The following is a 16,813-nucleotide window of genomic DNA, read 5'->3' on the forward strand; positions in this document are numbered from 1 at the left end:
TGACTGGGAGGCGACAGGCATCCTCCTCCTCCTCCTCCTCAAGGGAAGGCACACTGCTGCTTTCCATTCTCTTTGAAATCTGCCAGACATTTTCATGCTTTTTGCAGGGAAACGGAGTGTTGACAATTGCTATTTGTGCGGCCAGAACATCATCCAGGTCCAGCAGTTTTTCTGATTCCATGATGTTTGTATTACAATTGTGCGTCCAAAAAAAAAAAAAAAACACACAAAAACATCTGCCACTTTCTCCCCATTAAATATTGTCTGCAATGTACATACACAAATGAGCTCCAGTACAGAGGTGTCAAAAAATCTGCTCATATTAACATTTGCAATCGTATAGTCTGTCTATATTGTTACAATACCACAAATTAACTTTACTTCATATTCGATATTACTGGAAGTAGGATAAATATATACAATATTAGGTACACTTAATAAGGTTAACATATTCAGATGTTGTAAGGTAGTAATCAAAACTACAAAAAAGGGTGTTAAATTAACATTATAGTGGTTGCAGTTTGCAGTGGCATCACGCTGAAAGGTTCATTTTTCTTTTTTTTTTATTATTATGCCACAATAGCTAAGTAGCAGTCTGATTTTCTCCATCATAAACATTTATTATGACACGCTCTATAAAATCTTTACAATAACAGTAAACAATAAAATACTTCATTGGAAGAGAAATTGTCAACCACATTTTTTTTTTTATCTACTCAGTAGTTACCAAAGATTGAAATGCATGGCATCATTTGTGTTTAGTTCATAAAATGTGTTGCGAACACCCACCCATAAAAAAAAATAAAAAACGAAAAAATACTCCAAAAGAAAAGATCCTTGGTTTATTGAAACAAAACTTGATAGGCAGACTCGGTGGAACTACAGCATTACGTATGGAAAACATTTACAGTTCTGACCATCAATTCGTGCTTCACATTATTATTAGTGCCCATAGCAAACAATAGCAAAAGTACGTCATTTCATAAGCACTTCCACAGACTTGTATATTCACTTGCTTATGTAATAAATATGGTAAATGGTAAAGAAACTTTATGAACACCCAATATGGGCTGATGACTGTACTGTCCATACTCGTGTCCCATTTGAGGGTGTAAAAAAATAAATACATCCTCATTATTCTGAAGTTCAGCGTTTGAATCTTGGCTCAGGCCTTCCTGTGTGGAGTTTGCATGCTCTGCCTGCGGGAGTGTTAAAGAAGTGGGCCGGTTGCGACAACCACATCCTCACGAATACGCACCTGACAACTACTACTGTTAACAGTAAAATTATTTCATATTAAGCTTTTACATATGCAAACAAACTATTTACAACTAAAATAGTATTAAGATGTTCCCAATGCCTCATGAAAAAAAGATTTCAGAAACGAGAATGTTTTTCTCCAGTTTCTGCTCTGTTGTCCATGTCTGATTTGTGAATATCCCTCCATTTTCTTAGCTGCTTATCCTCACAAGGGTCGCGGGACTGCTGGAGCCTATCCCAACTATCATCGGGGAGGAGGCGGAGCACACCCTGAACTGGTTGCCAGCCAATCGCAAGGCACACAAAAACAACCAGTCGCACTCACGTTCACACCTATGGGCAATTTAGAGTGTCCAATTAATACAGGTTTTTGGGATGTGGGGGTGGGGGGGTGGGGGGGGACCGTTGTGCCTAGAGAAACCCAAAGCAGGCACAGGGAGAACATGCAAACTCCACACAAGTGGGGCTAGGATTTGAACCCCGGTCCTCACAACTGTGAGGCAGAGACTCTAACCAGTCGTACATAACCATTATACAAACCCATTTATTAAAAAATTACCTATTCCCATATAGCACCCATGCTTTGTACAATCTTCTTAACTTTCCAAGGTTTGGTTTCTGGGGTTCCTGTGGGGGAGGGTTGGGGGACAAGAATGATGAGCCACCAGCAGGTGGGCTGGCAGGTGCACTTTTTAAGAGGACCTCAGCATTCCGGTACCTTTTGGTTGGGCTCCAAATGGACGACATCGACGAGCGGCGCGATGGACGGGCGACCGTGGGCACACTGGAAGGGCAACTGGCAGGACGACAAAGACGCCACCAAGCTGCGACACTCGTCTCGATTCAGGCGGTCGTTGAATTTGATGGCGCCTGTTGGAATACGAATGGCTTTTCAAGTCCGACACTTGAAGCCAAATGACAATCGCCGGGATGATGATGAATAGGAGTCGTTTGTCCTTACCGTGGCACGCGAGAGAGGCGAGGACTTTCAGCACTGTGAGTGGTAGAGTTCCTTTCATTCGACCGGTAGAGCGCAGTAACTAACACACAAAAAATATGGAGGGCGCCTTTATAGGGGTTATAAAAGGTCTACACATCACTGTATAAATATTGCATCAAATAATAATACAGTAAAGCCTCGGTTTTCAAACCAAAATGTTGAGATTTTTTTTTTGCTTCTGTTTTCAAACGCCGCTGAAAAAAAAAGGGCTGACATCAAAGCCATCTGTGCCAAGTGGAACGAAATCCATAATTTTGTCGAACTTCATCACCCCGATAAATATGAATGTAGCAGAGCACTCCAAAATTTTAATGATGGCGTGATGAGCCACTTCAAATTAGATTCGTTTTTTGTTAAAAGGGGGCCACCCACGAAGACATTTGATTCATACAGTTGTTGAAGCATTTCTGCATTTTTGTTTTGTTAACTCAAGTTACGAATGTTTTTGTGTTATTTTCTGTAAAACTAAAAAAAAAAAATGCTTTTTTTCCCTCCTCATGATTATTTAAAGTTATTCTGCACTTTTTCCCAACAATTCACTTTTCGAACCATTTTCTGGAACGGATTGTGGTCGAGAACCGAGGAATCACTGTGTATAATACATTACATAATACATATTATATACATTTTTGTGCTATAGAAAAAAAGACTATGCTAAATAATTTCAAACCTTTTTAAAAGGAAAATAATAAACTGCGATAATGTGCTTGCACAAGTGTGCACATCCTCCTGTAATTGGGATGTTGCTTTATTCAGAATTAACCCATCACATTTAAACTCGTAGTAAAGTGTCGGATGTGTGTGTGTGTGTGTGGGGGGGGGGGGTAAGCACAAACTTGACACTATTTAAAAGACTGCTGATTAACTCCAAAGAAATCTCAGATTTTTTTTTTTTTGCTTTCAAGTAGAATTTTCAAGAACTTTCAAACTCAAGGTTGAAGTTTTTGCCCATAACTTCAAAAGGCACATCATATTGCCAAAAGTGTATGATTTTATGGCTTGACTCACATATGCTCTGAAGTGATATCCCCTTCTTAATCATCCATCCATTTTCTTTGCCGCTTATCCTCACAAGGGTCGGCGGGGAGTGCTGGAGCCAATCCCACCTGTCAACGGGCAGGAGGCGAGATACGCCCCGAAATGGTTGCCAGCCAATCGCAGGGCACATAAGAGACAAACAGCCGCACTCACAATCACACCTAGGTGCAATTTAGAGTGTCCAGTAAATGTTGCATGTTTTTGGGATGCGGGAGGAAACCTGAGTGCCCGGAGAAAACCCACGCAGGCACACAGAGAACATGCAAACTCCACACAGGGGGGGCCGGGATTGAACTCGGGTCCTCAGAACTGTGAGGCCAACGCTTTAGCAGCTGATCCACCGTGCCGCCCCTTCTTAATCAATATTTATTCCTACAGCGAGAACAGCTTTAACTCTTGTGAAAAGGAGGACAGCGTGTAGTGAAATTTTAACCGTTCTTCACAAAATGTGCATTTGTAGTCATTTGGTGATGTTGGACGAGAAGGCCTGAATCTCAAACTGGAAGCTGACATTTTTCAGGACACCCAGCAGGTCCTGCAGGTCCCGCGAGATTCTTGTGGACCGCGTACCCGGAAGAGTTAAAGCTGTTACTGGATCGCTGCAAAGTACGAAGGATGTCATATTGAACCCTACCGATTAGGAACGGGATGCCACTTACTTTAAGTTCAAATCTGAGTCAGGACAGGTGAACAAATATTTTTGGCAATATGATGTTTTTGATGCAAATGCCACTTTATTTATCACCGAATGAACACCGGACCGACAGGTGAGCACGGTGGTGGCATCATTTTTTCGAGCAGTTATTCTTCAGTTGCAACTGGGGCCTTAGTCAAGTCAGGGAAAAACTCACGAGAACAACTGAACTTTATTTGGAGAAAAGCCGCTCTTTAAAAAAAAAAAAAAAAAAAAAAATCAGATCTTTCAAATTAAAATCATTAAATGGTGACCGGTGTGCGTTAACGCCCATTTAACATGAGTTTGAATGGGATTGGATCATTCTGAACGCAGTCGCATCCCCAGTTATAAAAGGGTGAGGACACTTGTGCAAATAAATATCGTGGTTTATTTTTGCTACCTGTTTCAAAATGATTTTTGCGTGGGTGGAAAAAATTATTTCACAAAAGCCCAGAATTTGAACAGGGGTGTTTATCCGGTGTCAAGCCAATGAAAGTCAAAGTACAGTTTTTTTTTTTTAGCTTATTTTTACACTTGCGACAATAAATAGTTATTTGCACTCGAAACATCTTAATACAAATTTCTTGTTAAAGGCCTGACATAATGTTAAATTAATAAAGTTTTTATGATGGTGGCATTTCCATTACGTGAGGAAAACAATTTAAAAATAAGAGCAAATCTGAGGTCGGCCGGCCGGCTTCCAGGAACTGCTTGTACTCAACGCTGGGAGGGTTCAAGGTAGTTTTAATATTCTAACCAAGTATGACTATTTCAATCTTACCTCCATCTGCTCTTGAAGGTAATCCTGATGTATGATTGCAGATAGGAAATGGGGAAAAAAATACACAGAATGGTGAGAGCTGCTCATCTGAACGATTTTTAAAACCAGCATATAGCAAAGTCCCACCTCAACAACACGCTTGACGACAGACGGCCTCTTCCGCCGAAGCTCGTTATTTTCCTTTTCCACAAAACAAACGGGCACCTTCCCGACGAGCACCTCGTCATTCTGCCCCTGCGAGAACGTCACTTCCAGGCCCAAGCTCCGCAAATGAGTCTGACAAGACCTGGTTGAGAGCACAACCGGTTGCTTGTTGCGTATTAAATCAATATGTAACATGGGAACAATTCCCCAGTGTGAGCAAGAAATGAAAGGAATTATGGCGCTGGTTAGATTCACACACAAAAATAAGATTGCAATATTCAGTGGTGTCCCACTATGCGGCATCATTCTGGAGTAAGTTTCAAATATTCAAAATAGTTGAGAGGGTAGCTGCAAGAACCACTGACTTTACATATTCATTTGTCACATTAATCCCCCCCCCCCCCCCTCAATTGATTTTTCTTTTGCGGCTTCCATAGTGCAAAGAGCACCCCCTCTGATCCCCTCCACTTGCACTGCAACATGGCTGCGGAGAGTGGAGCCAGTTTACAAAAGTAATAAGTTACCAACTTAAAGGTCAAGTGTCATGAAATGCTTAATTTTTAAGCATGTTATTAATGAAAAAACGGCAGCCGCTATGGACCCATCCGTTTTTTCACCACAAAACATGATTTTGACGTATATGGCTTTTTGTAACTCCCGCCATGAAAATCCTCTGGAGGGATTTATTTTCGACAAGAAGCAGGAAGTGACGTTTGAGGCAGTAGCCCGCTCAAGCGGACTCGTTTCTTTCTATTAGTTTTACCTCCGGGAAGATAGCTCGTTGTTCCTTTGTGTTAGCCAAAAATGTCGACTCGTTGGATTGCTGGATATTGCTTGAACACTCGGGAGGATGGATTTACCCTTCATAAGTTTGCAAGAGACCCGGTTCGTCGTGAAAAATGGATTGCACAGGTGCAAAGGACGAGAGCTTTGTGGGTTCCAAATGACAGGTAGGTGTGTATATAGCTACTAAAAAAAAAAAAAAAAAAAAAAAAAACAATAGTTCGGGGGGGGGGGGGGACCACGTAATCCGTCTCTCACAATGTAACAAAAGATCCGCGTACGGATGACAGGGGTGCTAAATGTGTCGATGTGCGCGTCGGGCAGCTTCCGCGTCCGGCTCGCCGGCGAAGGATTCCGCGTCGTGCCTCAGAGACAAGCACAGCTTTGCCCGGTCTGGCTCATACCGTCTATTGTTAGTTAGAAGTGATCTGCATATCATCTAAATATGGCTCGAAACAATCAGGTAATATTGCCCCAAACACTTCACTCGGTTGTGAGATGTTCCCTTTTGCAAAAGGAGCTTCCGTGTCAGAAGGGGCGTGTTCGTCTCCCGGAGTTGGGGTCAAAGTATGTTTTCAATGGCGAATGTCTGGGTCGATGTCACGGGCAGGAGATGCAGCCAATATGGTGACCACTTGGATGTCGAATGATACTTCCGCAACTTTGCGCATGGATGACGTGCTCTCCACTCATATTTATTTTTTCGTACAGACGTTGAAGTGAATTATTTTAAATGTATTTTTCATTCCAATATCTATTTTAGAATGTTTATAGGGATGACAGTTGACCTTTAAGGTGTTAGTCACTTTCACACCTATGGGCAATTGAGTGTCTTTAATTAACCTTCTGTACGTGTTTTGGGGATACGGGAGAAAACCAGGGCACCTGGAAAAAACTCGAACCCTCAGAAATGTGAGGCGCATGTGCTATCCAGTTTTCCACCATGTCGCCTAAAGGAGTCCAATGTAAATCATGGTGAACATCACAAAGGACATCGTGTCCATTTTATAAGTCACAAAATCAATTATTTATCTTCAAGATGGTAGCTTTTGAACTGTTATATTTGTTTACATATGTTTTAAAAAAAAGGATGTTTCTCTAGTTTTTCTTATCTGTGTAAAAAAATAAAAAAATAAAATTAAAAAAAAAAAAAAATGTATATATATATATATATATATATATATATATATATATATATATATATATATATATTTCTGTGGAAGTTCATGCAAGTTAATACTGAGGGAAAAATGTTTTTAAAGCCTGTTGGGCATCAGGAGATAGGCTAATCCCAGATGGGAGGAAAAACGAAACTTACTGGCCTTTTAACCTTAATTAAAATTGGTCCTCTGATTGTCGTGTAAAAAAAATAATTCTAATCAGATTTAATTTGCTTGCTGCGTTGCACATGGAGAAACATTCACCTGAGCAGCCTTTGGTCCTCTTCTGTCACACAGATGTGCAGAGGCGGCAAAATAGTGGATGAACACAGACGTCTCTCACCGGGTGCATTTGGATCGTCCTCAAAGGAATCTGTAATGGAACGCGGCACTTTGAATTCAGTATTGCAAAAGTACCTCTTTTTAACTTGTAAGTACTGCATATCGACTGTATCATTATTTGTTTTTTTGTTTTGTTTTGTACCTGCTATTAGGTTTTCAAGACGGACTCTTTCATGTGCAGCATGTTGGTCCAACAGTACCACGAGGTTCCCTGCGATTTAAACCCGAGAAATATTAGAGACACCAAAACCAATAAGAATAACAAGCTAATATAAACCATCATACCTTCACTGTCTGTATCATCAGTTGTATTCATAAGGCACGCAAGGAACTTGTTATCAACTTGATTGATCACCTGCAAAAGTTTTTTTTCGTTTTGTTGGATTATTCAAAGGGGAAATGTAATTCAAATGTTTTTACCAAGAATAAGATTCTTTTTTTTAAATATCCCCTTCCTTCATTTTTAATTATTGTCAATTGGCCAATTAATAGGGAATGTGATCTGAACGGAAAAAAAAAAAAAAAAAAAAAAAGAGAGATCATCATGTGCTCCACTTCATTAGAATTGAACATGCCACAATTATCATCAAGAGTAAAAATGACTGCAAGCTTCATTATTTCATCCATTATTACATCATATATTATGACTACAGTTAACTACAGTTGTGAAACAAAATGTATTCTTTATAGACCATTTTTATAACTCAGCAGCAGCTGAGTGTCGCTTACTTTAAAACCCAGAAAGGCCATGTTGCCGTTCACTTGAGCGGAAGGGTACCAAACACAAAGAGGGAAGGTACTTGAAGAATGAGTTAATTTTTCGTGCCACAAATACACAGAAATCTGAAATGGTCGGTTTTTCAACCCTTACGCTCTTTATTGCCATTTGCATTCGATCGACAAATTGTTAGCGCATGATTATTTCAATATCGATACGGTAACATTTGTGTTTGTTGGTGATTTGCAGTGATATTTTTTTTAATACGTCTCTCTGCTTACAAAATGTTGCCACACACTGCTTTAGGACATTCTGGAATGCTTTTAAAATTTGGGTCTCCTTCAAGGTAATCTTTTAGTGAGCCTTACCTTCATAGACTGTATCATGCCTTTGGAGAAGCGGTAAGGAAACAGGATGTTGTGGATCTTTACAACCAGCCCATCAGCTTGCCCACTTGAGATGTCTATACCCACCTTTTATCACAAGACAAAAAAAAGAACATGTATAAAATCTTAACTTGTAAAGTACACGCCACAAAATACAAAAAGCAAATTGTGGAGAAGCACCAGAAGATGGTTTACCTCAGGAGGACGAACAAACACAGGGTTGTGCCAGTTTGAGTACAAAGATGAGAGTGAGTTGGTGATCTTGACACTTTCACCTGAGGGAGGGGGCGGGGTGGGGGGGGGGGAGAGATAAAAGCACACTTAATGTTGTATAATATAGAAAAAGCACTGGTACTTTACTCGGATCATTCCTGCTTCAGTACCTGTGTCATCTGTCCCTGCACTAAGCACTCTTTCCCTTCCAGCTTTCGGCAGGAAGGGCAGCACTAGCCCTGCCTGGAATGGGTAACACCTGTACTCCATCCCTACAGAACAATACAGGAGCATAATACGGCAATACAATGAACCTTTAACGTGCCACTGTCATGAAATGCATGATTTTTAGTATGTTATGTTAATGACAAAAACGGCAGCCAGTATGGATCCCTTCACCACAAAACATGATTTGTTCTGTAATCCTCTCAGAAGATAACGAAAGATCCGCGTGCGTAAGTCAGGGGTCCTAAAATGTGTCGATGTACCCTTCGGGAATGGCTCCGGCGGTACCTCGTTCACCGTGGATGGCTTCGGCCGGGGTGGCTCGTAATGGCGCCACCCGGGTGGCTCATACATACTGTCTGGGAGTCTGTTAGTTAGAAGTGATCCGCATATCATCTAAATATGGCTTGAAACGAAACGATAGGGTAAGATTGCCCCGGTCGACTAAAATAGTTGGGGGGGGGGGGGGGGACATAATCCTTTCAGAACGTAACAAAAGATCCACGTCGGTAATTCACAGGTGCTAAATGTGTCGATGTGCCCGACGCCACCGTGTCCGGGTGGACAGTAGAATCAGCCAATATAGATGTCGATTGACACTTCCAAAACTTTGCGCATGGATGACGCGCTCGCCGCGTATATTTATTTTTTCGTACAGACAATGAAGTGAATAATGTTATATGTATTATTCATTACAATATCTATTTTAGAATGTTTTTAGGGATGACACTTGGGCTTTAAAGCAGGGGTGTCAAACTCATTTTTCTCGCGGGCCACTTTGTTGTTCCTGTTTCCCTCAGAGGGCTGTGATAACTGCGGAACAAAAATATTTAATCATCTTATCATATTTACATCATCAATTTATGAACTAGCTTTGGAATCAGAAATCAAGGGAAGTGTGTTTTTCAACTATTCACATTTGGTAACACAAAAATGCTTGTAATATCTCAACTCTATCATTTATTATATATGACAATTTGAAATTTTGGTACAGATTTTAGCAGGAATCATGGAAATTGAGACTCTAGATTTGGCTTTGCGGGCCACATAAAATCACGTGGCGGGCCAGATCTGGACCCCAGGCCTCGAGTTTGACACCTGTGCTTTAAAGGAATACAATGGAGCCCTCTTAAATCTGTAATTAAAATTATCTGAAAAATACTCCCCTTCTCATGGATGATCTCACGGGATACTTCAACTCAGTCATAGGAAATCTTTTGCTTCATCTTTGTTTTGTTTTTTTGTGATTCGACCACTGAAAAGATTCAGTGATTTTGAGGAGGAGAAATGTGATGAGGAAAGAAGCTGAACTGGAAGCTTTTCCAGGAGGAAAGTTCTGGTACAATATGGCGAAAGAAACAATTAGTTGACATCTATGATATTATGTATAATGAAAGGATCCAATTTTAGGATCAATATTTAATTTATATATATATAATAATACAAATAGATTTCTCCCCAACTGTGCAGGTTTTAGGTTACATTCAAAAATGCTGGGGGCTCACCTGTTTCAGAGACGACACTGACGGCCATGTTGGTGACATCAGATGTGCAGCGGGCCTTAGTTTCTTCTGTCGGCGGTTCCTGGTATTTGCTGAGCCCGGTCACTTTGTTGACGTACACGGTTTTTCCCACTTCGGTATCGAAATGATGCAGCCAGTCCGTAGGTGGTTCGGTCGCCACCTCTGCAACAGGTTCGGCACTAGTAACCGTCTCATTGTTCTCGCTGTCTTGAAAGACTTCGTCGCTTGATTTTTGATTTGATTTTTCTCGAGAAGGACAACTAGGTGGTGTTGCGTTTTGTTTTAGGTGCTTAAGTTTACCTGCTAAAGATTGTTTGGCTGAAGTGTGTTTTAGTTTGGTGTACCCCGAAAGAGCAGCTGAGTTTTGGGGGCCACCTTGGGGCTCTTTGACATCACTTTTCAGTTGCTGGTTCTGGGAAATAACACAATTCTGGGGATCCTCCACAACGTTTAATCGAGGTAGCCCAGTGCGGGTCTGACTCTCCAGCGGAGTGACCTTCGTCTCCGCAGATTTTCCATAAATTCTTCTGAACTTGTCAAGTGACCCGCATTCCTCGGCTACAGTGTTGGGAATGTTTGAGGGGACAGGGTGGGAAAAGTTTCCGTGTGTTCTCAGCGACACTCTATCGTGGTGTGAGTCAAGGGAGATTTTGTGCTTTGGACGCTTCTGATGAAATTGGGTCCTGGTGTTGTGGGAAGCGACCTGCAGACAGTCGTGGATGAACGGACAAGAGACACGGATCTTTCTGAAAGAATTTTCTTCCCTCCCGACATCCCGGGGAACAAGAGTTGCTGGATTGACAGTTTTGTGAAAATTGACATTCCCAGTTGTTTGTGATAAACTGATCTCTTTTTCCAAGTCTACAGCTTTACTAAATTTGGTTTCCTCCTCTTCTGCGACGTCGTCGACAGGAACCTGCCGAGTCTGATCAACATGTTCTTCGCTTTCAGATTCAACCGCACTGGATTCGACGCGAACCTCACGCTTACGATAAACCGATTGCGATGCCAGTGTCGGTGCACAAATGGAGGCTGTACCGATACTCTGATCAGCCCTGCTGTTTTCTTGGGGAGCCACGTCGACTTTAATCAACCTTGGCGACGCTTCCTGCGACTCATGTGGGGAGAGCACCAAGTTCTCCCTGCACAGGAAAGCTTTTATGGCTTCTTCTACGCACAGCAAAACACCATCCCAGTCTTTGAACTCGATTAGGGTTTTGGCAGGCTCAAGACTAATATCATACTCTGAATAAGGACACTTGATATTAATTATGTATATTCCGTGAAGGTCTTGGCTGCGTTTCTGCTTGGGGCTCCTGACGGCAGACTGTTTTTCTAAGCTGTCGGTCCTCTGAGTTGGACTGCTAAGCCTCCGTAGAAGGGAGTTCAACAGCGAGTGTATGCGCGTCCTTAGGAGCAGTCTTCCATTTACATACACAAACTGCAAGCTACCGTTGTAGTGGCCCTCTCTGCCAAGGTAACCCGTCACCTCAAACTGGGCACACGTGTGCTGGATCTCTCCCAGTTTCTGAGCTCGGGCCAGGCTGTGGATCTGGATGAACCTGTGATAAGTGTCTCTGGCCTTGGGGAGCTGCACCATCATGGCTCCCGTGCAGTCATTCTTCAAGGTGAAGGATACAGAGGGGTGCATTAGAGATATGGCCTCCACCCGGTGTCTGATCCTCTCACTTTCCAGGACCAGGTCCATCCTCTTCCTGCGCACGGGCAAGTTGTGGAAGAAGTTACAGACGGCGACCGTGGTGCCGGCAGTGGGTCGACAAGTGTCTTTTTCGAACACGCCCATCCCCTTGCCATTTGTGAACATCCTAACCATCGTCCTGCCCGTGTTTCTGGCTCGCGATGAGATTTCTACAAGCGTGGCGAGAGCAACGATATTCGCTATGGCCTCACCTCTGAAGCCGTAGCAGCTGAGCTCGTCCAGGTCGCCCAGTGAGTGACATTTGCTGGTGTGGTATCTGTTCCCCACGCACTCCATGTCCTCCGCGCTGATACCGACGCCGTTGTCGATCACGTGCACCTTGAACCCCCCCAGATCCATCCGGACGCCCACACACGTCGCCCCTGCGTCGAGGCTGTTGAGAAGGAGCTCCTCGACGCATTGTTGGAGGGACGGGACGCCGGCACCGGAGCGAAGTTTCACCCGAACCTCTTCCGACAGACATTTAATCATAACGGTTGCATATTTTCACTGGTTTGGGAACGTCGCCGTTTATTTTCCCGAGTACCCGTGTGGTGACAGAGGAACATTTTCACCACTGCCACGAATTCGTTCTTAAAATGAAGGAAAACAAACGAAAATCGCTCATCGGTTATTCGTAGTCACCGGAAGCTACAACTAAACGTGCTAACGTCTCGTGTTGTGGAGGAAACAAATGGCCTCGCCATTCTCGTGCGCCCTCTACTGCAGGGAATGTGATGGGGTTTCATTTTTGTGCCTAGCGGCGCTAACATTTTGAATCAGAGAACTTCTTTTAATAATTAATAATTAAATCTCGTTTGATACACACTCGTGAAATAAAAAAAATGCTCAAATTATTAATTATCAATGTGAAAACACTCGTCACCCTTTATTCCCAACAATATCAATATGCAATACTGTACTTGATTTCTGTAAACCCCACTAGTGTTTACATCCTTTGAAATGAAAATATACCATCACGGGTGAGCTCTATTTTTTTTTAATACTCGTAACAGGCCCATTCAACCCTGAAAGTGTCGAGCCCAGGACACTTCAGTATTTTTTTTATACCAAGTATGTAGCTCTTCAGGAACTGCCCATCATTACCGACATTAAAATATAGAATAGTCAAAGTAAAAAAAAAAAGTTTAATTCCTAAGAAGTACAATTAACCAACAAAACCATGATGCAGTTGAAACTTTTATATTGTTTGAATACAGCAAAAAAAAAAAAAAAGTCTGGAGCTACTAAAATGATTCCATTTGAATGTGTTGCACGCGAGTTAAATTTTAAACAAAAGTTTGTAAAAAAAAAAAAAACATTGTAAAAAGTGAAATGTGAATAAATTCTATAAAGTTGAATACAACTGAAGTGAATTCATGTAATAATTCTTACGCATATCACTATAGCAGAAACCACCCACACTTTTAAGAACTGGTATAGCCAATGGCACCAGAAGCAGCAGAGTTATCAGACTCTGTACTAAACCTTGCATAATTTCATAACTAAAAATGTCTTGGATGGGCAATACATCCATCCATTTTCCAAACCACTTATCCTCACAAGGGTCACGGGGAGTGCTGGAGCCTATCCCAGCTGTCAACGGACAGGAGGCGGGGTACACCCTGAACTGGTTGCCAGCCAATCGCAGGGCACATAGAGACAGACAGCCGCACTCACAATCACACCGAGGGGCAATTTAGAGTGTCCAATTCATGTTGCATGTTTTTGAGATGTGGGAAGAAACCGGAGTGCCCGGAGGAAATCCACGCAGGCACGGGGAGGGCCGAGATCGAACCCAGGAACTCAGAACTGTGAGGCCAACCCTTTCCAGCTGTTGCACCATGCCGCTCCTGACGGATACAATACAATACAATGAAACTGAATCAAACATTTTACATTAAGACAATAAAATCTTCACCCAAATTGGCTGAGATAGGCTCCGGCACTACTGTGACCCTTGTGAGGATAAGCGGGTGGGAAAATGGATATACAATTTAATGTAGTTAACATTTGTTACCTTAACGCAAACATATAATATGAAAAGGCCGCAAGCGTAAAACATGTAACAAAAAAATCTAGATTACATTAATACAATTTACCTCTGTGTACTGTATGTATTTTTTCCAGTTTAGATGTAGATTTTTTCACTATGAAATATGCAATTTGATAACTTGATAGAACAACAAAGTGCAGCAGCAAAACAGCTTTCCTCTTTTATTAACTTGCATAATGCTCACAATGACAAGGCAAATAACCCCCCCCCCAAAAAAAAAAAAAAAAAAAATCAGTATTACATTTCCTAACAATAAATGCAAAATTAGTTCATGGTAAGAGAAGAAAAAAAAAACGAAAGAAAAAAAGAAAATGACATATCTGAAACTGACTTAAATGCATTACAGCATGGGTGTCAAACTCATTTTTATCGCGGGCCACATTGTAGTTCCAGTTTCCCTCAAAGGCTATTATGACTGACTGTGACTGTGAAACCATAAAAATGGTTTATCGCCTCATCATATTGACGCGTGAAATTTATGAATTACTTTTGGAATAAGAAATCAAGGGTGATGGGTTATTCAACTATTGTTGATGTCTGGTTACGTGAAAACACTTGCGATACTTCAATGATATGATTTGTGATATGACAATTTGAAATTTTGGTACAGATTTGAACAAGAATCACAGAAGTTGACGTACATGATTTGCCTTGGCGGGCCACATAAAGTCACGTGGAGGGCCGGATCTGGCCCCCGGCCTTGCGTTTGACGCCAGTGCATTACAGTATCTAATATCCACAATCTAGTTATGGAGTAAACCAGGGTAGTGGGGAAACTCATGCAAACAAAGAAAGAACATGTAAACACACGAGACGGTTAAAACGTGCCCGACGTGGTTTTAAGCCCTCCATATTCAAATGTCAGCAAAGGAATAAGAAACAATTCTTACAGCCCTATTGATGAAAGATTTATAGTTTAAATTGAGAATAGGGGGATTTTTTTATACATTTCCAAATTAAGATGTTAATGAGTGATTTAAATACACTGTGAACATTTTCAAAAAAATACCATGTAATGTATTTCAATAAATAATAATGGAAAAATAAATAAGCGCATGTAAGCTAATGTGCATGTCATTTCACAATGTCAAAAGATGAATGTTCAAGGCTGACAAGTGTTTTCTCGTTCTTGAACTCTGCCTTGATAATCTCCGATTTGGGACTCCCGGTGGATTTGAGCCATTGTTGCATTTCTGTCACCTTTTTGCGGGGGCCCTGGAGCTGCCCTTGCACAGTTCCCGCACTCGTGTTTTGGACCCAACCGACCAGGCCGAGCTTCTTCCCCTGGGCCTGCAAAGTCCAACAGACAGAACATGTCCGGTGACATTACTGCGCATGGAACATTTCTGAAAATGCAAAGAATACGCTTTCATCATTTTGACAAATGCGCAAGTAATTATGAACACACAATTTTACGCTAAAGAAGCAGTTACAGTGAATATTAAAACAATAAAAAAAATCTACACACCCCGATTAAACTGTCACATTGGGGGTTTTAAAAAAATGAGCCCAATTTAAATAATTTCAAGTTTGAAATATTTTCAAAAGAGGAAATAAAATATGGTGGAGCAGCTGATTAAGCGCTGGCCTCACAGTTCTGAGAACCCAGGTTCGATTTCGGCCCCGCCTGTGCGGCGTATGCATGTTCTCCCCGTGCCTTCGTGGGTTTCCTCCGGGCACTTCAGCTTCCTCCCGCATCCCAAAAACATGCAACATTAATTGGACACGAAATTGCCCCTAGGTGTGACTGTGAGTGTGGCTATCTGTGTGCCCTGCGATTGGCTGGCAACCAGTTCAGGGTGTACCCCGCCTGCTGCCCATTGACAGTTGGGATAGGCGCCAGCGTTCCCCGTAACCCTCATGAGGATAAGCGGCAAAGAAAATGGATGGATGGAATTACAACAGGTAGTATTTGGAAGTTTATAATTCCCACCAACTTGACTAAGGCCCCCCACTTGATGATAAGAGCCCCAAAGCATGATGGCGTCACCGCTATCCTTTGCTGTAGATATGGTTGTGGTTGTTATTGTGATGAGTAGTGTTGTATTTGCGTCAAACATTTCTTTTGAAAATTGTAGCCCAAAGGTTCAACCACAAATAAAATCCACAGTCGAAATCTCCCAAACACGTGAGAGAATAGTGTTATTGTTCTTTGAAGACAAGGTTGATTTTTTTTTTTTTTACTTCGCCAGTGGACACGAAAAAAAAAATCGAGTTTGTCACATTGGGGAAAACGTTTTCAAATAATTTAACCTTGGTCTTATTTTGTATCAGACAAAAACCTGTAAATATTAAAAAAAAACACTTAGCCGTCATATATGTATAAACGAGAAAAACTGCAATAATTGATTCATTTCTGAGGAAACGTATGTCGACAGTCGTGATTCAGTTGAGTGCTTAAATTGATGTCAAACGTACCTGTGTATGTTTTCGAAAAAAGACGCCCTGGACTCTTCCAAATACTTCATAATCCACAGAAATTAATTCTCCGTCTGACATGCTGCACATTAAAAAAAGACGAATGGCATTCGACACAAATTTTGTAAACAAAACAAATGGCCTCCACTGTAGCCACATGCTATAATTCATTGTCGTCAAAATTACAAACAAAAGTATTTCGTGGATGCGTGTGCATACTTATACTTTGTCTCCAGCGATACCAATATTTACCTGAATGTTATTCAAATTGAATGGACGTTATGAAACGCTGCAGTTTGAGTTCAACTTCCGGAAGTGACGAACTATGACGTACTAAAAAACGCGACGTACGGACAAAAATAGCAACAAGCGACATTATTGGTCAAAAACG

At 41.6% G+C, this 16,813-nt stretch overlaps 1 protein-coding gene across 8 annotated transcripts; it reads right to left on the reverse strand.

Annotated features, from left to right (window-relative positions):
* Positions 1–290: 290 nt before the first annotated feature.
* LOC133512991 (acylphosphatase-1-like) lies at positions 291–16,769 on the reverse strand. 8 transcript variants are annotated; one of them, XM_061843159.1, is made up of 16 exons: positions 16,675–16,769; positions 16,423–16,504; positions 15,205–15,294; positions 12,161–13,801; positions 10,232–10,411; positions 8,672–8,773; positions 8,484–8,563; positions 8,271–8,375; positions 7,470–7,539; positions 7,327–7,395; positions 7,107–7,215; positions 4,882–5,041; positions 4,756–4,779; positions 2,222–2,300; positions 1,979–2,130; positions 291–1,887 (listed from the first exon to the last, which is right to left on the reverse strand). In XM_061843159.1, the coding sequence occupies exons 4-16, from the start codon at positions 12,438–12,440 to the stop codon at positions 1,816–1,818; spliced, it is 1,482 nt and encodes a 493-aa protein (XP_061699143.1). In that variant the 5' UTR covers positions 12,441–13,801; positions 15,205–15,294; positions 16,423–16,504; positions 16,675–16,769; the 3' UTR covers positions 291–1,815. The 8 variants fall into 8 exon arrangements, with proteins under 8 accessions (XP_061699143.1, XP_061699144.1, XP_061699141.1 ...); XM_061843160.1 differs by lacking the exon at positions 10,232–10,411; XM_061843154.1 differs by having other exon boundaries at positions 292–1,887; positions 10,232–13,801.
* Between the last annotated feature and the right edge of the window lie 44 nt (positions 16,770–16,813).

The sequence above is a fragment of the Syngnathoides biaculeatus genome, chromosome 15 (genome assembly GCF_019802595.1).
Source record: "Syngnathoides biaculeatus isolate LvHL_M chromosome 15, ASM1980259v1, whole genome shotgun sequence".
In the NCBI taxonomy this organism is placed as follows: domain Eukaryota; kingdom Metazoa; phylum Chordata; class Actinopteri; order Syngnathiformes; family Syngnathidae; genus Syngnathoides; species Syngnathoides biaculeatus.